At 47.7% G+C, this 22,168-nt stretch overlaps 1 protein-coding gene across 1 annotated transcript in view; it reads left to right on the plus strand.

Moving 5' to 3' along the window:
- ANKDD1B (ankyrin repeat and death domain containing 1B) overlaps window positions 1-22,168 on the plus strand; it is a 132,566-nt gene that overhangs the window by 100,759 nt on the left and 9,639 nt on the right. Inside the window, exons 11-14 of the mRNA XM_075342283.1 lie at window positions 2,561-2,659; window positions 7,062-7,157; window positions 10,901-11,093; window positions 21,916-22,047. Coding sequence (XP_075198398.1) covers window positions 2,561-2,659; window positions 7,062-7,157; window positions 10,901-11,093; window positions 21,916-22,047 — 520 coding nt within the window. The remainder of the gene's footprint in view (window positions 1-2,560; window positions 2,660-7,061; window positions 7,158-10,900; window positions 11,094-21,915; window positions 22,048-22,168) is intronic.

Here is a 22,168-nt window from a genome sequence, read left to right on the forward strand (position 1 = left end):
GGGATGCAGGACCTACCCCCTGGAACCTGGAGTAATAGTGCCGGTTCCACCAACACACATCTAAATCCTAGTTCTCCTCTCCACACTGGGCATAAAGGGTTAACCATGTAAGGGGATGGTCGCCACGGGAACGAGTCTCTGGGTATAGCCAGCCTGGTGGGAGGGGTCAGTCAGTCAGAGAGGAGTCGAGAAGGAGGGAGCACACACAAAAGGTGTGCAGACGTGCCTGAGCTGGGTCCGTGTAACGGTGACCCCAGGGGCACAGGAAAGAGGTCGCCAGGACGGGTACCGGATACCGCTGGGACATGAGCATGCATGAGGCACAGGGCCCTAGTTCAAATGTCAAGTTTCAAACAGTTTAATAAACACCTGCACGGTGAGGATACCTTCATGGACTTCATCGAACCAAATAATCCAGGGGCATCAGCAGTAAACTAGGATCAGGGTTCGGACACTTACCTCCCCGCAGGGTCCGCACTGCCCGCCATACGGAGAAGGAGACTGTAGCCCAAAAGGAACAGTCTGGGTTCCCAAACGCTCCATGCTATGGGGACTCAATCTACAGAGAGTGCTGGGGATAGAGCAACCTGGGTCACTGATACTCCTGGGACTGGAACCAGCAAACCGAGGGTCCATGTGAGTATAGACTGTTAAAGTTAACCTGGTGTGGTCTCCATCATTATACCCCATACATCTCCCAGGCACAGCCCTACCTGCGGAGGGCCTACTACCATAGCTGCCACTATCACCATCCCTGGGAGTACCCACGTTGAGTAGCAGTGGTTCTCCATTCTTAACCGCAACCCACAGGTGGCGTCACGAACATTAACTCTATTATCCCCTGTAAATACTCCCCTTTTTATTAAGCATCCCCAAGGCACGGGAACGAGCAACGGCCACCTGAAGTGACATTCCCATTTGCAACCGCCCAGGACCGAGTACCCCCTTCCCTGGGTGACACACCTGCGCACAGCAAAATTGAAGACTGTGCACTTCCGTGGGCAGTCTTCAATTTTGATGCGTGCAGGCGCCGCAGAGCCGCTACAACTTTACAGTGCAGGGTGAGAAATGGCAGGTAGAATGCACATGCACGGCTTTTCCAGCTGCACACCTGATGTCATAGGATCTCTGAAGAGAAGGGGAGGAGGAAACCTGCATAATGAAGACCGGAGGCAGGCTTATCTTCCGGGCAGTGCATACTCCATAGCCGGAAGATAGAAGACATAAAAAAGGATTTTTCTAAAACAACCTATCATCCAGGAGGCATACAGATATGGCTAAGTTCTCCTTTATGCCACCTGTATGCCCATATTAATAACTAAAAAACTCAAAAGGGTGATAGATTTCCTTTAAAATAGAAGAAGGATAGATCCAGCGAGCCAAATTTGTGATGAATAAAAAATCTTTTTCTTTATTTCAAATGTAGATTAAAACATTTTTTCAATAGCAGCATAATACATATACAGGCAGAGATGAAAAATTACTGCTGTAGCGCGCACGGCAAGTGCGCTCTACAGCAGTAATTTTTCATCTCTGCCTGTATATGTATTATGCTGCTATTGAAAAGATTTTTTAATCTACATTTGCAATAAAGAAAGATTTTTTTATTCATCACAAATTTGGCTCGCTGGATCTATCCTTCTTCTATATCAATTGTTGGCAAGAGCTTCTGCCATTTATCCGTTGCTGAGCATCTATATGGAATAGCAGCCTATTCTTTGAATCTACTTGGTAAGCTGGCATTTTTTCTTCTTTTTTCATTTTTAAAAGGGTTGTCCCCTACATAGACAAGCCCTTCTCATTCAATATCTTTCCCTCTTTTAAAATAATAACACTAAAGGCCGCTTTACACGCAACGACATCGCTAATGAGATATCGTTGGGGTCACGGAATTTGTGACGCACATCCGCCCTCGTTAGCAACGTCGTTGCGTGTGACACGTACGAGCGACTGCTAATGATCAAAAATACTTACCAAATCATTGATCGTTGACACGTTGTTCGTTACCCAAATATTGTTGCTCGTTTTGGACGCAGGTTGTTCGTCGTTCCTGAGGCAGCACACATCGCTACGTGTGACACCCCGGGAACGACGAACAACAGCGTACCTGCGTCCTCCGGCAACGAGGTGGGAGTGACGTTCATGCGGCTGCTCTCCGCCCCTCCGCTTCTATTGGTGGCCTGCTGTATGACGTCGCTGTGACGCCGCACGAAGATCCCTCTTAAAAAAGAGGTTGTTCGCCAGCCACAGCGACGTCGTTAGGAAGGTAAGTTCGTCTGACACGTACCAGCAATATTGTTTGCCACGGGCAGCGATTTGCCCGTGACGCACAAACGACAGGGGCGGGTGCAATCGCTAGCGGCATCGCTAGCGATGTCGTGGCATGTAAAGCGGCCTTTATACTTACCTCTGGTGCTTTTCTAGCAATGTCGGCACTGTTACTCCCGAGATTATATTCTTGTGTGACTTATTATGATCCCTGCCATCAATCAGTGGCCACTTCACTCTCCCACCTTTTCGCTGTATCACATCATTTTTATTTTTATTTTGTCAAATATAGAGACGACAGACTCCTTTGCATTTAGTTTCTGAACTTAAGAACACTGATTTGGTGGAAAAGCTTCTTATAGCTGGATGTGACCTCAGGATTGCAGATAAGGTAATGGTCTATGAGTTTTATAAATTGTAAAACACGGAACTTTAAAAAAAAAAAAAAACGGGGTGGATTTATTACATATTTTAGATAGACAGTCTTAAAGCCATCATATTTAGCAAAATGAGATGGACATATTGCTCACGTCACCCCTTGATGACACCAATGTTGTTGTTGAGCTCTATAATGTGATGTGTTAGTAATGTGTAATGTGAATTGTGAGATAATGCATTGTAGTGTTTGCCTGTACACTGTGTGCAGAATTATTAGGCAAGCTGTACTTTAGAGGATTTTTTTATTATTGATCAACAACTATGTTCTCAATCAACCCAACAGACTCATAAATATCAAAGCTTAAAATTTTTGGAAGTTGGAGTGGTTTTTTTTGGCTATCTTAGGAAGATATCTGTTTGTGCAGAATTATTAGACAATTTAAACAAGTGAGATGGGAATATATTTGGTTTTTATTATTTTCACCAGGTAAACCAATATAACTGCACAAAATTTAGAAATAAACATTTCTGACATGCAAAAACAAAACCCCAAAAAATTAGTGACCAATATAGCCACCTTTCTTTATGATGACACTCAACAGCCTACCATCCATAATTTCTGTCAGTTGCTTGATCTGTTTACGATCAACATTGCGTGCAGCAGCCACCCCAGCCTCCCAAACACTGTTCCGAGAGGTGTACTGTTTTCTCTCCCTGTAGATCTTACATTTTATGAAGGACCACAGGTTCTCTATGGGGTTCAGATCAGGTGAACAAGGAGGCCATGTCATTCTTTTTTCATCTTTTAGACCTTTACTGGCCAGCCACGCTGTGGAGTAGTTAGATGCATGTGATGGAGCATTGTCCTGCATGAAAATCATGTTTTTCTTCAACGATACTGACTTCTTCCTGTACCACTGCTTGAAGAAGTTGTCTTCCAGAAACTGGCAGTAGGTCTGGGAGTTGAGCTTCACTCCATCCTCAACCCGAAAAGGTCCCACAAGTTCATCTTTGATACCGGCCCATACCAGTACCCCACCTCCACCTTGCTGGCGTCTGAGTCGGAGTGGAGCTCTCTGCCCTTTACTGATCCAGCCTCTGGCCCATCAAGAGTCACTTTCATTTCATCAGTCCATAAAGCCTTTGAAAAATCAGTCTTAAGATATTTCTTGGCCCAGTCTTGATGTTTTATCTTATGTTTCTTGTTCAAAGGTGGTCGTTTTTCAGCCTTCCTTTCCTTGGCCATGTCCCTGAGTATGACACAGCTTGTGCTTTTTGATACTCCAGTAACGTTGCAGCTCTGAAATATGGCCAAGCTGGTGGTAAATGGCATCTTGGCAGCTTCACGCTTGATTTTCATCAATTCATGAGCATTTATTTTGCGCCTTTTTTGCCCAACACTCTTCTTGCGACCCTGTTGGCTATTTGCCATGAAACGCTTGATTGTTTGGTGATCACGCTTCAAAAGTTTGGCAATTTCAAGACTGCTGCATCCCTCTGCAAGACATCTCACAATTTTGGACTTTTCAGAGCCCGTCTTTTCTGACCCATTTTGCCAAAGGAAAGGAAGTTGCCTAATAACTAAGCACACCTTATATAGGGTGTTGATGTCATTACACCACACCTCTCCTCATTACAGAGGTACACATCCCCTGATTTACTTAATTGGTAGTTGTCTCTCAAGCCTATACAGCTTGGAGTAGGACAAAATGTATAAAAAGTATCATGTGATCAAAATACTCATTTGCCTAATAATTCTGCACAGTGTATATGTTTGGATTAGCCCAAAGTGAAAGGGCTAGGTGAGGAGATGGTGTAGAGTTTACTGTCAGAACATCAGGTGGGGCCCAGTGTGGGACAAAGACAGACCTGAGTTCTTCTCAGTAAACAGAGCCGCATAACGTGGGTGTCCATAGACTGAGAGGAGACTGAGATATCGGATAGCAAGATTCAGCGTACCGAGAAGAGAGAGAGTGACCGAATTTCAGAGTGATTTTTTGGAGTTAGGTCAGAGGACTGACTGATGAACTAGTGACTGAGTGGAGATAGGTCTCTTAAACTCTTAGAGGTCACAGGACAGGATGGAACAGAATGTGAGAGGAAGTGAGTGCCCTGGGTGGGAGTTCCCTAAGCATCAGAAAGCTTGAAGCTGAGTCCAGCCATATTAGCAAAACAATCCCTTTAAGAGAAGAATAAGACGTGAAACCCCGGGAGGAGATGACTTTCCCTTACTGTACTGTGGTGCTGAGCTGGGTAGTTGTGAAACAAGTGAAGTTATTGGAGGCAGGAACAAGTGAGGCTGAAGAAGTAATGAGAATGTGTATGGAGATGCTCTGTGATAATGAAGAAATGTTTGAGAAGTTATGTACCCACTATCACTTGTATATAGTTGCCATCAAGTGTTTTTACAGTAAAGTACCGTTTGTTAAGAACTGGTCGTCTCCCTCATTTAACTGCTTACCATCTGGTCCAGGGCAGCTGAACAGTCCCTGACAAAAGTTCTGTCGCTTATCCATGTTATGTAAATAAAAGCTTATAACCTGACTTTAAATTCATCCATTGGTTTAATAAATTACTCTTTTGAAAGCTGAAACCCTTCCAATTAGTGAGCACAGGTGAGGATGTAAACTAGGATTGGGTGTATTATATGAGAAGGCGACAAAACTTTTGTCTTGCCAAAATCTGACCTTTCTGTGTTCTTTAAATGATCAATATTTCAGCTATGCAGCAACTTTATTTTCATAACCTAAACCAAATTTGGGAGCATTTCAGCTTCCAAAAGAGTAATCTATGAAACCAATGGATGAATTTAAAGTCAGGTTATAAGCTTTTATTTACATAACATAGATAAGCGACAGAACTTTTGTCAGGGACTGTAGTCATCGGCATCATGTGGCTGGGAAAGGCTTATCGCCTATCTAGCACTAGTCCTCACACCCAACCAGGGCCCCCCTTTCATGTAGCGTGCCAGGGAGCAGGAGATGACTACCTGGCCCACGACTACCACTGTGCTCTACACTACACTGTTTGATAAATTTGCCATGGCGTTGTCGGACTCTATTCCCACCACAGAGATGACATACGACCTGAGATTAGTTGCTTAACCTGACTGGGGCGTTGGCTGTATTAGCTTCACTGCTCTCCAGTCCAGTAGGAGTTAATTCTTGCTGGCTTTGTGAACTGCTTTTAAGAGCTCAGGCTGCTTTGACCAATCACAACTGTCTTCACTCTTTATTAGGTACTGGATGCAGTTGCTCGTTGCCGAATATAGCTCAGCATTGCTTCAGCGATACCGGTCCTTACTGTAGCAATTCAAAGCCTGGTGATTTCCTGTGTGCTTACGTGTGTGGTCTTGAAATATCCCTGTTGATAGTTTATTTTCTTTCTGTGTTTTATTTCTTCCTGGGCACATATTGTCTCTCCACTATGTCTGATTGCAGTGTGCATGTGCTTTGTTTTTTCCCTGTCTGTATCGTTTGTGGGGTTTGCTTCTCCTAGGGTGGGAGAGAGGGGGTGTTGGTTCACGGTTTGGACAGAAGTTAGGGTCACGCTGGCAGTCCAGACGTGGCTACCATCAAGCCTACCTCTGGGATAAGGGACAGTGCAGAGTCCCCAGTCTGAGGGCCAGTTTAGAGGTCCCTGCTTCCGTTACTTCTATACTTTCGTGATACCAGCTTCATTATTATTAATGAGAATCAAAGTAATGAGAATGGTTTAGGCCTCCTCATTACTTACCGCTTACTATTGATCATGACTTTCTCCAACAGCTATTCAAGTAATGCTGATCAGCACCGAAGAAATATCAGCACAAATTAATGCTATCATATTTCAAGTCAAAATAATGCCGTATGGCCCTAATATGGTGCAATTATAGTACCTCCAGTTACTTCTACAGCATGCCTAAAACATATCATACCCATATAACGTATACATATTTTGCCCCAGTGATGCCACCATACAGTGTCCAAAAAAGCAACTATATACTCTAAGTAGTTTCTTATCAATCACTCAATTAATTAATCATGAGAAGGAACTTCCCACTAAAACAACCTATGATATTGTTTCTGCTAAAAAGGCTATATAGTGCCACTTATCTATGTATAATACTTTTCACATCACTACTACATAGATGAAGTGTGGTCATGTGAGTACTCCCAATTTACATGGCAAAAGCCTGGCATATTAGAAGTGGCAATTGTTGGCATATTGGCTGCTGTCCGGTGTTGCCCTAATGCAGCCTCTGAATATAAACAATTAGAGGACGTGCTGTTCTACTAGAGCTGAGTGACAATTGGGAGATAGTTACTTCACTCAGTCATCATATTGCTCCTCCATGGGTATATATTTCACAAATATAACAGAATTATCATGTTTTCCTATTATATTTTTACTAAATATTATACCTGGGTTTGCAGCAAAACAAAACAGCACTTGATACGGCAGCAAGAAGCAATCACACCCTCATTGTGGATATGATTATCAAAGCTGAACGATATTACGCGTGGATGGAGGTAAGATGTAGTTAGATCTAGTGCAACAGCCATATTGAAGTATGGGGCTGCACTTGTACAGTATGTTGTGAACAATGGCTAAATCCCCCAAAACATTAGCACAATGTTAGACTATTTGCCCTCGTTGCTTTTTTATGTGCTTCTTTTCTGCACATAAAAAAACCATCATTTGGCAGGAAAAATGCAGCAGAAAAAACTTTCAGTTTTTATTGCATTTGTGCATTTTTTTTCATATGCTTTTTTTCCTACTTCTTTTTGTGCTTTAATAATTCATGGCAATAGCAGAGGTTCAGTCATTGTACCCCCGCAATCGCTGCCGGGTCTGCGGCTGATGTTACAGCTGGGACCCGGCTCACTGCCAGGAGAGGTGACTGTGCTGCTCCAGGCAGTTTAACCCCCTAAATACTGCGATCAGCATGATTGCAGCATTCGGGAGGCAGGGAGAGCGATCGCTTACCTCTCCCTGGCAATCGGGTCCCTGTAATAGGATCACAGGGACCCGATCGTTGTCATGGTAACCCTAGGTCATCAGCATAACGACTCCAGGTTACTGAGCTACAAATCACCTCACACACCATGCTGGATGCATGATGTGGGAGGCAAAGTGCTGCGATATAATCCCCTGTAGTGATAAAGCATTGCAGGGGATTATAGAAACAATTAATATGCTGCTTCTTGTTTCTGCAACAAAACCTGCAAGGAAAAAAGAAGAAGTGTGTGCACAGCAAGTCAAGATTCTCATAGACTTTGCTGGGATGCTTTTTCTTTGCTTTTATTGATAGAAAGAAGCAAGGAAAATGCTAGAAAAAATGATAACCCCAGATGGGCAGATAGTATTATAATATCATAATGTAATGTTCAATATTTTATGCACGAAAACTATCATGCCTAGTGCAAGACCTTAGGGGGCAGTGTCTCTATTAACTCAGTCACTAGAAATAGAAGTTATTTACTGGCATCCTCAGGTCCGGCGCTAAGCATAACTGTATACATCAGTATTTTCCTAAGGAGTTTTCTATAATAAAGAGAAAAATATTACTAAATAGCAATACTACCCAGTAATACAATATCATCTTTTATCAATTTAGCCATTTTTGTTATATCTGTTACTGGAAAAGCTATGCAACAACCAATGTGTCCACCATTAAAGGGAATATTGCTATGTAATCTGAGAGCACCATAATGTAGGAGCAGAGATCCTTATCACAGCGATTTGTCACTTACTGGGCTGTGTTTTGCTGTTTCAATACAATCAGTGTTTTTTCAACAGGATGATTATCCATATAGGACAACTGGCCTCATGCCTTCTAGTCCAACCATGCCTCCAGCACTTAGCTGCTTTTTTGTAACTAGAATATGTACACAGAAAGCTGTGATGTGGACAAAGTTATTCACTGATCTGCAGCAGAGAAAACTGTGATTATTATACCTGCTGCACCTAGTAATATAAGTGATACTGTTTTGGACGAGTCCCGCCCCAGCAGCGGTCGAACCACTCGGATCCGGGTGTCACTACTCGTGACTCGAGGGTCTCTGGACCCCGGGGCTTGAGGTCATGCCGAAACGTGATAGGGGGGGTATTTACAGGGGAGTTTAGATAGTTTGTGACACCACCCGTGGTGTGTGGTAATAGGAAGTACGGCCGCTGCCGTTGGGAGTACCCGGGGTGATGGAGTGGGGCAGCCAGATGACGTTACCCTCCACGGGTAGGTAAAGGCCCCAGGACCACGGATGGTGGGATGGATTACAGGGGGAGCGCAGGCTCGCTGGTTGCAGGAGTTAATCAGGTACTCGCTCAGAAGGAAAGCAGACACCGACAACGTAGTAGTAAACCAAGTCTCTGGGTGCCGCTGCCCTCTTGGGGAGCTCGTCCGGGTTCCGTTCCCTGCAGCACTGCCTGGTGGTCTGTAACCTGCCTCCGTGCACAGAATTTTGAAAGTGTTCAGGTGGCCCGTAAGCTTGGAGCTGTCCGGGCCCCGCTCCCTACTATTGGTAGAAGAGGAGCTTGCTCTCAGGAGCTCATGCTTGGGATTTCAGTGGGCTGCTTTGCTTGGAAAGGCCTATCCCCCTCGTGCAGGTTAATTGCCGGGTTGCTTGAAGCTTCTCCCCGACCTAGGGTCCAGTACCCTTTCGTGCTCTTGGCCCTGGACTGGCTATTGGACTGCAGCTGCCGACCGTCCTCCTCGACTAAGCCAGCACCCAGTCCCAATCTCCCGCGACCGGGTCTCCGAATCCTCCGGGTCCAGACCACCGTCTGCAACCCAATCTATGTTTTCCTCTGGTAGCTCCAACTCCCAGCTGCCACACACTTCGCTCCCCTGGAGCCAACTGACTTGTCACCTCCCACCTCCCTGCCTGACCCCTAGGTGGGCGACCCTATTCCAGCTTAGCAGCCCACTGGTGTGCCTGACAGGGTGTGGTGCGAGGTGTGATTAGGATCTCTAAATGCTGGTGGAGGTAGTACTGCAAGTTGGGAACCCAGGACCATGGGGGTTGAGTCCTGCACAAGAAGATGAAGAGCGCGCAGTATCCAGCGACTACCTGACTAGTCCATGGGCGTCACATTCCTCCTTGGTTAAACGTAGTTCGTCCCCGAGCTACAGGACATCCAGAGGTTTATTTTGTTAACTAGAAAGAGACAAATAACAAGTTTTAATCAACAATTTCGCTTCCCTCACAGGGGAGGCACATTACTTAAACATTACATTGTAAAACTCTTAGAGTTCATTTTTACTAGTAGAACCATGGGAACGCTACCGGTTGTAGCGGTAGTCGGTGACTCAGCCTACTCCACTGCAGCAACTTCCTACGACAGTCCACTCCCATTGTCCCTCTCCCTTCAACCCGCCACCCAAACAACCTGAAGCCCACCGCTTCCTACTTGGTTTCGTGACAGGGTTGAAGTCCTGGAGGCTAAAAAAAAGACGACTCTGTGACAGTCCTGGGTAACCTGGAAGCCATTACCCTTTTTGCCAACCTCCATCAAGGCCTCCTGGTGGCGTCTACTAGCGCCGCACCGTCCCAGACCCTGATGGCCCTTCTCCTGTAACAAAGCGTGGAAAGAGGGTTCAACAAGGATGACACCGTCTATTTGCAGGTCTGCAACCCAATCTACGTTTTCCTCTGGGAACTCAAACTCCCAGCTTCCACACACTTTGCTCCCCTGGAGCCAACTGACTTGTAACTTCCCACCTCCCTGCCTGACCCCTAGGTAGGCGGCCCTATTCCAGCTTAGCAGCCCACTGGTGTGCCTGACAGGGTGTGGTGCGAGGTGAGATTAGGATTTGTAAATGCTGGTGGAGGCAGTACTGCAAGTTGGGAACCCAGAACCATGGGGGGGTTGAGTCCTGCCCAAGAAGATGAAGAGCGTGCAGTACCCTGTGACGACCTGACTAGTCCAGGGGCGTCACTTACAACACTGGAATCAAGGTCTCTATCCATATCTTATGCTGCTGTCAGATTACATAGCAAAAACTTGCTGACAGATTCCCTTTAAAGCTCTCATATGAGTTATTTTCCACTTTCCCAGGCTTTTGGATGATATAAATTTGCTTAGTTACGCAATTATACTAATTGACAGTCAGTGCTAACGTGATCTTAATTGTGATTACATTCACTTTACACTAGAAAGAGATATAACCAATGGAGCATCTCATAGACTCTTATCTAATGATTTTTGGCATCATTTCTCATTTTTGTGAAGTCCTGTCTTGACGTCTGATTGTCTACATTGCTTTGCTTAGAGCCTTAATGAAGAGGTTAGCCATGAGGAACCTGTGACATTCAAACAAGATCACTTGTCAAAGACCACTCAGATCCGCTCAGCTCTCTGGGATCTAGCGTATCAGCAGCTGAAGCCTGATGAATGGAAGAGGTTGGCTCAGAGGTGGAATTTCTCAGAACAGCAGATTAAAGCCATTGAGATGCAGTGGACAGGTATAGAATAATGATTCATTAAAGAAACACTATAATTTTTGTGAATAGTTCATAGTCATATAATCAGTCACAGCCAAGGGCCATGTAAATAGCGAAATGCGATAGGCGGACCCAGACTCAAAAGGGTTTATTTTTACACCAATTACGGTAACCCACAGACAGCACCTGTGATTGGTTGCAGTCAGAAGCGCCCCCACCCTGTGTGACAGCGTCTGACTGCAACCAATCACAGATACCAGGACTGCCTGTGGGCGGGAGAAGCAGTGAATATGTATGAAGGTAAATAAGCTGCGCCAGAAGTAGAATGAGTAGCTCCGGAAGTGTCGAGGGTGGAGGGCCCGTGCTCGCCATGCATGGGACCGGGGCTTCTGCTGCTGCTCGGTGGCTCGAGCGGTTGGCCGGACCCGGGGACTCGAGCAGCGCTCCTCGTCCACGAGTGAAAAGGGGGTGGTTTGTTTTGGGAGATAGTTCGTGACGCCACCCACGGGTCGTGGTGATTATAGGCACCACCGCTGCTGGTGACTGGGATCCCAAGAGAGATGGTAGGGAGCAGCTAGGATGTTGTCCCCTCCGTGGGTAGGGGATGGTGATCCCGGGGCCCGGTGGTGTAACAGGGAGGCTGGATGGCTGGGGTGCAGGGTTGCAGGGGCAACGCGGCGCGATGCCGGATGGCACTGGTGTACTCACTCAGGCGGTCAATGACAGAGTCTCTGGTAAACCAAACGGCTAGATGGATGGGTCCCGCAGCTGGCTGCAGTGTTTGTGCTCTCTTCCCGGACAGTGTGATGGTGGCTGTCTTTCCCTGCACCTGGTTAGAATGTTTTGACTCCTGTGGTTGCCCACCGGTAGTCCGCTCCCCGGCGTATAGGCACCGAAGGAGCCCGTTTTGCCCGCAGGCGCTGGCCCTTGGATCTCTAGCCTATGGCGGTGGCTGTATATCCTCACGGTGTGGACTGTTGCCTTCTGTTGGGTCTTTGTTGTTAGGAAACCCCTGGGGTTCCGGTCACACTCGGATTTGACAGTTGTCGGCGGCTCCAAGCCTAGTCGGGGTCCGATGGCCCTGCCTGTGTGCTTAGCTTCACTCCACTCCCCGGTTCGGTACCGGCGGGCCACCGCCCGACCCCGGTCCTACGGTTCTGCACAGGTCCACTAACTCCTTCAGACGGCCACCACCGTCTGCCAACCTTGCTGTCAGTGCCTGGGCTCCGACCCAGACACTTGCAGTTTCTACTCCTCACACTTTCACCTCCAAAACGAATCTGACACTTTTCCCGCCTCCAGGCCTGTGAACTTCTCGGTGGGTGGGGCAAACTGCCTGGCTCCGCCCCACCTGGTGTGGACATCAGACCCTGGAGGGAGGCAACAAGGGTTTTTGTTTGACTGGTGTTACTGTCCAGGGGAAGGGGTGTGTGTGTTGTTATGTCTGTGACTACCTGGCTAGTCCAGGGCGTCACAGAAGCAGTTTCTACAATGCCGTACACCGGTAAGTAATCCCCCTATCCCTTCTACCACCACTTTTAAGCACTGGATTCTCGTCCGGATAGACTTATATGGGGACCAGAGTCCGAGAAGATATCTTGGATCAATTCTGGGCCAGAATCTTTTTTTTTTTTTTTAAACCCGGTTAGGCCCGCCAATCTTGGGTATCTGTGAGTTGGCCCATCACTGATAGCTAAGTAAAGTTTTAGACCTATATCTGTTTTAAATATGGTTTTCCAGTTACTATATTCTAAGCTGCTACATTCGCACATCTGTTTGAGTGTTACCATTCAAGAGGTCTATGTGGAAACATCTCTCCGTGTGGAGAGTGACATGCCTATGTAAGGAGTCTGATAGGCCATGGGACGTTCCTTTTGGAAATTTAAAATGCAAATCGCCTTGGCGGGGAAGGGGTGGGGCGTTGTTCTACCTGCCCATCGATGCACCCATGATGTGATCACGGGGCGCCAAAGGATTGCCATGACAGCCGGTGGTCTGCTAAAGACCCTATGCTCGTCATGACAGTTCTCCTGTGAACACCATCGTATAGCTGGCGTTCATAGGAGATTGGGATTTTCACTATACGTAGCAGTGCTGATGCACTCCTTTTAGAGTGAAACTCCTTCATCACGACAATCACAATTACTAATTAGTAATTGTGATTATAATGATGAATGAGTTTCACTCCAAAACAGATTGAATAAATCACATTCTGGGATACAATCATCTCTTTCTTCACACGGCAGTGCAGCGGTTTACCCTCATTTCTACTGTCATCAGGTTAAAACAATAAACTTAGGTTCTACCCACACTCCCCAGGTCCAGTACTGCCTCTCTTCTGCTATTCAATGTAATTGTTAACCGGCTGCGGTGGTAATGTCACTAGTTCAAGCCTGTAGGGATGACAAGCTTATAAGCAGAAACATTTTCATAAGTTAAATACTAAGTTGTCCTGATATTACATTGTAGTAAATTGGATTTGTAAAAATAATATGCACACAAAGTAGTAAAAGTGTAGTTTTCAGCTTTTATAATCTATTGTGGTCACGCTCTACCGAAAAACACACATACAATCTTTGGTGCTGCTTTTGATGTGGTGCTGCAATTGTAGTTTTCCATACAAGCTCCACTTCATGTGAACCTGCCCTCAAATCATCAACCACAAAACTACATCTTTTCTCTATTGATATAATTACAATATTAATATAAATGTCTGGGCAGTGCCAACCGTCTGACCCTAGCATCCAACATAGTACACATCCATTGTTCTCTGAGATCTTGTTGTTTTGATTTATTCCAAGTACCAACATTTTTTGCGGATAAATTCAATGCAGGAAAGGATAGGTAAGTGTGTATTTTGGACACTACCAATCTTGTTCCCATTTTAAGAACCATTTCACACCTGGTTAAGCTTCATGGCTTCCGTTTACCTCACCGATGCTCAATAAACCCATTATCTTATAATTAAATATATTGCAACAATTCTTTATTGCATGTTGTCCTGCTTTTTTCGTCTAGTTTTTAGTGTTTTGCACATTGCTTTTGTTTCAGTAATATATAACTTTTAAGTTTATGTTTATACTTCTATGTCTGTTATCATTTTTATTCCATCTATACTCCTGGCCACTTTCTTGTGGTTATTGGCCCAACTTCTGGGGTGCTCCCTTTATCACCATTCACACCACACCATTGTATGGTGCTTCCCTGCTTGACCCAGTTGCCACCATCCTCACCTGGCTTACTACCAGACAACATCTATCCTGACACGGCAGATTTCTGCAATTTACTCCTTATTTTTCTGGTCCACACTGCGCTACGCGCATGTGCGTGCCATCTTGCCTCACCAGGTCTAGACCGCGCTAGCGATGCGTCTCCCAGGTGATCGTTGCTTGTAAACTTATATGATTATATATATATACCCCTGTCATTGTGTGTCCTTTCCTCAACATTCCCATAATGAAGCTGCTGCGGCTATACGCGTGGGGCCTTGCAATTTGAATGTCCCAACTCCCACCTCTTTCCCTTACACGCTTTTACCATTACCCCTGTGCCTTTCCTGGTCATTTATACCACGACCCTCACACATTGAGCTCCATAGTGTCTTTGATTTTGGGTATGGCATTAGGTGAGTATATTGTATGCATTGTATGTGTGATGCACCTGCGGTAACCAGGTGTCACAAAAATAAGGTAACAATTAAGGTAACAGCCCAAGTCCAACATAACTGTGCCAGCCACTACACACACACTAGCACACCAGGACATTTACACTCGCTGCACATGGGTGGAGCCAGTCCAGTCAGGGCCAGATTATAGGCGGGGCAGGCGGGGCTTCAGCCCCGGGGCCCCCACCAAAAGAGCTTCCAAGGGGGCCCCCACCACCAGGGCCATACTTGCCACTAGGCACCTGTCAGCATTTTTTTTTTTCCTTCACACCCTCTCGCCCCCCCCGTAAAGACAGTCTAATAAATCAGCTATGTTTTCGGGGGGGGGGGGGGCGGGGTGTTGGCGCACCACCATTTATTTGTATCTGCGTCTTTAAGACGCAAAAACAAACTGCGGGCATAGGACGCTGATTGACCCCGAAAGTACCAGCGCTTGCACTTCCGGGGTCAGAAGTGTGCACTGCCAATGAGCTCCCTGCTATGTGCTGCGGCCGTTCCCAGCGAGGGGCAGGGGGGGGCACGGTGTAGTGGGCCGCTGTATCCGCTGTCCCCGCCGTGCTCCTCCGTAGTGTGTACAAGCCAGACACACCTAGCAGGAGCAGGAGGCAACGCGCTGTGCTGTGTGCCGGGCATGCACACAGGCAGAGGAGCGCGCCGGTGCCGGTGACCGCAGCTTCCTTCTTCCTATTCAAATGTATTTGCGTCTTTCAGACGTAAATACATTTGAACAGCGCGCCGGGACTGGGCCCTGCCCCCGACGTGCAGCAACGTGATGAGATCAGCACCTTGCTGACGTCATCACAGTGCTGCGGGCGCCACACAGGAGAGACCTCAGGAAGTGAGCGCTCCATGAAGGAGGTGAAGAGACAGGTTTCATGGGGGTGAGTGGGGAGGGGCTGAGGACACATAACTGGGAACATTTGTGAAGGAACACAGCTTTATGACAGGCAATGGAGGAGTACTGTATTCCGAGGGAGGGGGGAGGAGTGTGTAGGGATGGGGCAGTGTAATTTGTGTGTGGGGGGGTGCATTGTATTGTGTGAGGGGGGAGGGGTAATGCGGGGTGCATTGTATTGTGTGTGGGGGGAGGGGTAATGCGGGCTGCATTGTATTGTGTGTGGGGGAGTGTAAAGGTGGCTGCATTGTATTGTGTGGGGGGGAGTGTAATGGAGGGTGCATTGTGTTGTGTGTGGGGGGACTGTAATGGAGGGTGCATTGTATTGTGTGTGGGGGGAGTGTAATGGAGGGTGCATTGTATTGTGTGTGTGCGGGGAGGGGTAATGGCGGGTGCATTGTATTGTGCGTGTGGGGGGACGGGTAATGGCGGGTGCATTGTATTGTGTGCGTGTGGGGGGACGGGTAATGGAGGGTGCATTGTATTGTGTGCGTGTGGGGGGAGGGATAATGGAGGGTGCATTGTATTGTGTGCGTGTGGGGGGAGGGATAATGGAGGGTGCATTGTATTGTGTGCGTGTGGGGGGAGGGGTAATGGAGGGTGCATTGTATTGTGTGCGTGTGGGGGGAGGGGTAATGGAGGGTGCATTGTATTGTGTGTGGGGGGAGGGGTAATGGAGGGTGCATTGTATTGTGTGTGGGGGGAGTGTAATGGAGGGTGCATTGTATTGTGTGTGTGCGGGGAGGGGTAATGGCGGGTGCATTGTATTGTGCGTGTGGGGGGAGGGGTAATGGAGGGTGCATTGTATTGTGTGCGTGTGGGGGGAGGGATAATGGAGGGTGCATTGTATTGTGTGTGGGGGGAGGGGTAATGGAGGGTGCATTGTATTGTGTGTGAGGGGGGAGGGGTAATGGAGGGTGCATTGTATTGTGTGTGGGGGGAGGGGTAATGGAGGGTGCATTGTATTGTGTGTGTGGGGGGAGGGGTAATGGCGGGTGCATTGTATTGTGCGTGTGGGGGGACGGGTAATGGCGGGTGCATTGTATTGTGTGCGTGTGGGGGGACGGGTAATGGAGGGTGCATTGTATTGTGTGCGTGTGGGGGGAGGGATAATGGAGGGTGCATTGTATTGTGTGCGTGTGGGGGAGGGGTAATGGAGGGTGCATTGTATTGTGTGTGTGGGGGGAGGGGTAATGGAGGGTGCATTGTATTGTGTGTGTGGGGGGAGGGGTAATGGAGGGTGCATTGTATTGTGTGTGGGGGGAGGGGTAATGGAGGGTGCATTGTATTGTGTGTGGGGGGAGGGGTAATGGAGGGTGCATTGTATTGTGTGTGTGGGGGGAGGGATAATGGAGGGTGCATTGTATTGTGTGTGTGGGGGGAGGGGTAATGGAGGGTGCATTGTATTGTGTGTGTGGGGGGAGGGGTAATGGAGGGTGCATTGTATTGTGTGTGGGGGGAGGGGTAATGGAGGGTGCATTGTATTGTGTGTGGGGGGAGGGGTAATGGAGGGTGCATTGTATTGTGTGCGTGTGGGGGGAGGGATAATGGAGGGTGCATTGTATTGTGTGCGTGTGGGGGAGGGGTAATGGAGGGTGCATTGTATTGTGTGTGTGGGGGGAGGGGTAATGGAGGGTGCATTGTATTGTGTGTGTGTGGGGAGGGGTAATGGAGGGTGCATTGTATTGTGTGTGAGGGGGGAGGGGTAATGGAGGGTGCATTGTATTGTGTGTGGGGGGAGGGGTAATGGAGGGTGCATTGTATTGTGTGTGTGGGGGGAGGGGTAATGGCGGGTGCATTGTATTGTGCGTGTGGGGGGACGGGTAATGGCGGGTGCATTGTATTGTGTGCGTGTGGGGGGACGGGTAATGGAGGGTGCATTGTATTGTGTGCGTGTGGGGGGAGGGATAATGGAGGGTGCATTGTATTGTGTGCGTGTGGGGGAGGGGTAATGGAGGGTGCATTGTATTGTGTGTGGGGGGGGAGGGGGGTAATGGGGGGTGCATTGTATTGTGTGTGTGTGTGTAGGGATAATGGGGGGTGCATTGTATTGTGTGCGTATGGGGGGAGGGGTAATGGAGGGTGCATTGTATTGTGTGCGTGTGGGGGGAGGGATAATGGAGGGTGCATTGTATTGTGTGCGTGTGGGGGAGGGATAATGGAGGGTGCATTGTATTGTGTGCGTGTGGGGGAGGGGTAATGGAGGGTGCATTGTATTGTGTGTGTGGGGGGAGGGGTAATGGAGGGTGCATTGTATTGTGTGTGTGGGGGGAGGGGTAATGGAGGGTGCATTGTATTGTGTGTGTGGGGGGAGGGGTAATGGAGGGTGCATTGTATTGTGTGTGGGGGGGGAGGGGGGTAATGGGGGGTGCATTGTATTGTGTGTGTGTGTAGGGATAATGGGGGGTGCATTGTATTGTGTGCGTGTGGGGGGAGGGGTAATGGAGGGTGCATTGTATTGTGTGTGTGTGGGAGGAGGGGTAATGGAGGGTGCATTGTATTGTGTGTGGGGGGAGGGGTAATGGAGGGTGCATTGTATTGTGTGTGTGGGGGGAGGGGTAATGGAGGGTGCATTGTATTGTGTGTGTGTGGGGGGAGGGGTAATGGAGGGTGCATTGTATTGTGTGTGTGGGGGGAGGGGTAATGGAGGGTGCATTGTATTGTGTGTGTGTGGGAGGAGGGGTAATGGAGGGTGCATTGTATTGTGTGTGGGGGGAGGGGTAATGGAGGGTGCATTGTATTGTGTGTGTGGGGGGGAGGGGTAATGGAGGGTGCATTGTATTGTGTGTGTGTTGGGGGAGGGGTAATGGAGGGTGCATTGTATTGTGTGTGTGGGGGGAGGGGTAATGGAGGGTGCATTGTATTGTGTGTGTGTGTGGGGGGGAGGGGGGGTAATGGGGGGTGCATTGTATTGTGTGTGTGTGTAGGGATAATGGGGGGTGCATTGTGTGTGTGTGTATGGGGTGATGGGGGGTGCATTGTATATGTGTGTGTGTGTGTGTGTCAGAGCTGTGTGTGTGTATGTGTGTCAGAACTGTGTGTGTAAGAAGCAGTACTGTGTGTGTGTGTGTATATGAATTAGAGCAGTCTGTGCGGCCCCCCCAGAACTATATGGGTCCCCCAGAGCGCTATGTCACCCATCCCAGTAAGGCCGGTTTCACATATCCGGCTTTTCGCCGTTTTGAAGGATGCGGCGCACGCCAGTACAGTATGATACAGTACAATGGCAGCGCCACAACTTCCGGGTCACATGCCAGCATATGACCGGCGGTTGTTGCGCTGCCAGTGTACTGTAAACACTGTACGGGAGCGCGCTGGATCCTTCAAAATGGCGAAAAGCCGGATATGTGAAACCGGCCTAATGAGTACACCACCAGAGCTGTTTGCCACTCCAGTAACGTCTATGCCCCCTGCCCCTCCTGTAATGTATATATTGTAGCCCCCAGCCCCTCCTGTGATGTATATACAGCAGTGCTGTCAGTGTGCAGTCATGTCTGTTAGAGTCGTCTTTTGCAACACCCGGGACCTTAACCTGGTCACGGACCCACAAATAGGTATGCAGCGGGTCAAGTTGTTTGGGTGGCAGGTTGATGGGGTCCGGGACAATGGGACTGGACTGTCGCAGGTAGAGGCTGCAACAGAGCAGGTTGAGCCTCCGCTACTAACCTAACCGGTAGCGTTCCATTGTTGATATGATGAACTCAAAAGTTACCGTAACGTTTAAGTGAAAAGCCTCCCTAATGTGGGATGAAACCTGTAATAAAAATGTTTTCTTTTTCTATCTTTGCAGTTTAAAAAAAAAAAATAAACCTCTGATGTCCTGTAGCTCGAGGACGAGCTACGTTTAACCAAGGGGGAATGTGACTCCCCTGGACTATCTGGTCATCACAGGGTATTGCACAATCTGCCCTCCCGTGTAGTATCCACCTCCTGCTTGGTTTTGGGTCCCTAACCATATGGTGTTGCCTACATCAGCTAATCAAATCCTAGATACACCCTGCACCACACCCACCAAACACACCAGTGGACGGCTTGAGTGGAATAGAGTCGCCCACCTGGGGGGTTGGGGAGGGGAGATGAGGAGTGTCAAAAGAGAGAGTCGTCTGGAAGTGAAAGGGAGAGGAGGTCGGGAGCGGGGCTCCTAGGAAACAATCTAGGTGGCAGATTGTGGTCTGAGCCTAGAGGTGACGGACCCCCGGTCGCAGAGGATTGTGGCAAGGGGCACGGATCTGTCGAGGAGGACAGCCAGCGGCCTTGCACCATCACCGGGCTGGGACCAAGGCACAATGGGGTACGTGGACCCTAGGTCAGGGAGTAGCTTTAGGCAACCTGATAATTTACCCACGGAGAATGGAGCCTTCAAGATTTGTTTCTCACCCGCTCCATAATCAGGACACTAGCGCAACAAGGGGAATAGGACTTTCCATCAAAACGGTCCAGAAAATCCCAAGCGTGAGTCCTGAGAGCAAGGTCCCACACTTAGCCATAGTAGGGAGCGGGACCCGGCAAGTTTCACACTACCGGGACCACCAAAGAAGTAAACTTAGTGCCAGGAGGCAGGTCACAGATCAGCAGGCAGCACCAATGAGGACGGGACCCGAACTAAGCTCCCCTCAGCGGCAGCGGTGTCCAGAGACTTGTTTTACCAGTTGTCGGTGTCTGCTTAATGGATTGAGTACCAAAGTGACCCCCTACATCCCACGGCATCCATCACTGAGTCCCGGGGTATCCCCCCTCCTACCCGTGGAGAGTTCTGACACCTGGCTGCCCCATTCCATCATCCCCGGGTACTCCCAACTGCAGCGGTGGTACTCCTAATTACCACATACCACGGGTGGCGTCACGAACTCTATAACTATAAATGCATACAGTTGCACACTGAAAAAGCCAAAAATGTACAAGGGAAAATATGGCACTGCATTACTGCAAAAGAGAAATATTTAGTTTATGTATTGGCCAATGCATGTAAGCCCAGAAACCAACGGCAAGGTATATCTCTGTAATCCGGGAACCTAACTTAAATGCCACTATCTAGGTTAAAAACATCCGTATCTGGGCAAAATGCCACTATTTGGACTACAAACCTACATGTATGGGCAGCTAGGCTCCTGCTATAATGGTTATGAACACAGCCAGGTCTTAGGGCGGAGTGCCCAGTCAGAAAGAGACTCACTAGAAATATCAAAAAACTGACCCGCACATCCAACAAATGTGAACAGGTGCTAACTGAAAAACATAGTAACTATAAATGCATACAGTTGCACACTGAAAAAGCCAAAAATGTACATGTTCCCGGATTACAGAGATATACCTTGCCGTTTGGTTTCCGGGCTTACATGCATTAGCCAATACATAAACTAAATATCTCTCTTTTGCAGTAATGCAGTGCCATATTTTCCCTTGTACATTTTTGGCTTTTTCAGTGTGCAACTGTATGCATTTTATAGTTACTATGTTTTTTCAGTTAGCACCTGTTCACATTTGTTGGATGTGCGGGTCAGTTTTTTGATATCTCTAGTGAGTCTCTTTCTGACTGAGCACTCCGCCCTAAGACCTGGCTGTTCATAACCATTACAGCAGGAGCCTAGCCGCCCATACAAGGAAGTTTGCAGTCCAAATAGTGGCATTTTGCCCAGATACGGATGTTTTTAACCTAGATAGTGGCATTTAAGTTAGGTTCCCGGATTACAGAGATATACCTTGCCGTTGGTTTCCGGGCTTACATGCATTGGCCAATACATAAACTAAATATCTCTCTTTTGCAGTAATGCAGTGCCATATTTTCCCTAGTACATTTTTGGCTTTTTCAGTGTGCAGCTGTATGGATTTATAGTTACTATGTTTTTTCAGTTAGCACCTGTTCACATTTGTTGGATGTGCGGGTCAGTTTTTTGATATTTCTACGAACTCTATAACATCCCTTGTAAATACCCCCTTCATTTGAGTGGCCGCATGACCCCCGGGTCCGGAGACCCTCGAGCCACAGAGAACCCGGATCCGAGCAGCTCGGCTGCTGGCACGGGGGCGGCACACACGTAACACAGACGTCTGAATGAGGCCTAAAGCTTCCACTCTCTTTTAACTTGATTTACTGCGATTTCACATTGTGCTTCTTGATCATGCGTTTCACAGCGCTAGAGAATGTTTTACTTCTAAAATCCCCGTGTCCAATAACCGAGAATGTTCATGGTAAAATGTTGCTTTGTGGTCTGGTGTTTGGTTACATGGCACAACATGCCAATTCAGTAAATTAATTGAATATTTACATTTTCTTCTGTTAACAGATAAATTCAGCTACAAGGAGCATGGGCACCGGATGTTACTCATATGGCTACACGGCATCTTACTGAAAGAAGAAAATCCAATTAAATCTTTATATGAAGACCTGGTAGAAATAGGGCATCCACAGCTCGCTGGTAATTCACACTTTTTTCCACTCGTGCATAAAACTTTTACTTGTGAATAATCCATCTTAGTGTAGTTCTGCAGACCTAAAATTAATTGCTCCAGAACCTTGCGGTGTTATACAATTTTAAG

The sequence above is a fragment of the Anomaloglossus baeobatrachus genome, chromosome 1 (assembly GCF_048569485.1).
Source record: "Anomaloglossus baeobatrachus isolate aAnoBae1 chromosome 1, aAnoBae1.hap1, whole genome shotgun sequence".
Taxonomy (NCBI): Eukaryota; Metazoa; Chordata; class Amphibia; order Anura; family Aromobatidae; genus Anomaloglossus; species Anomaloglossus baeobatrachus.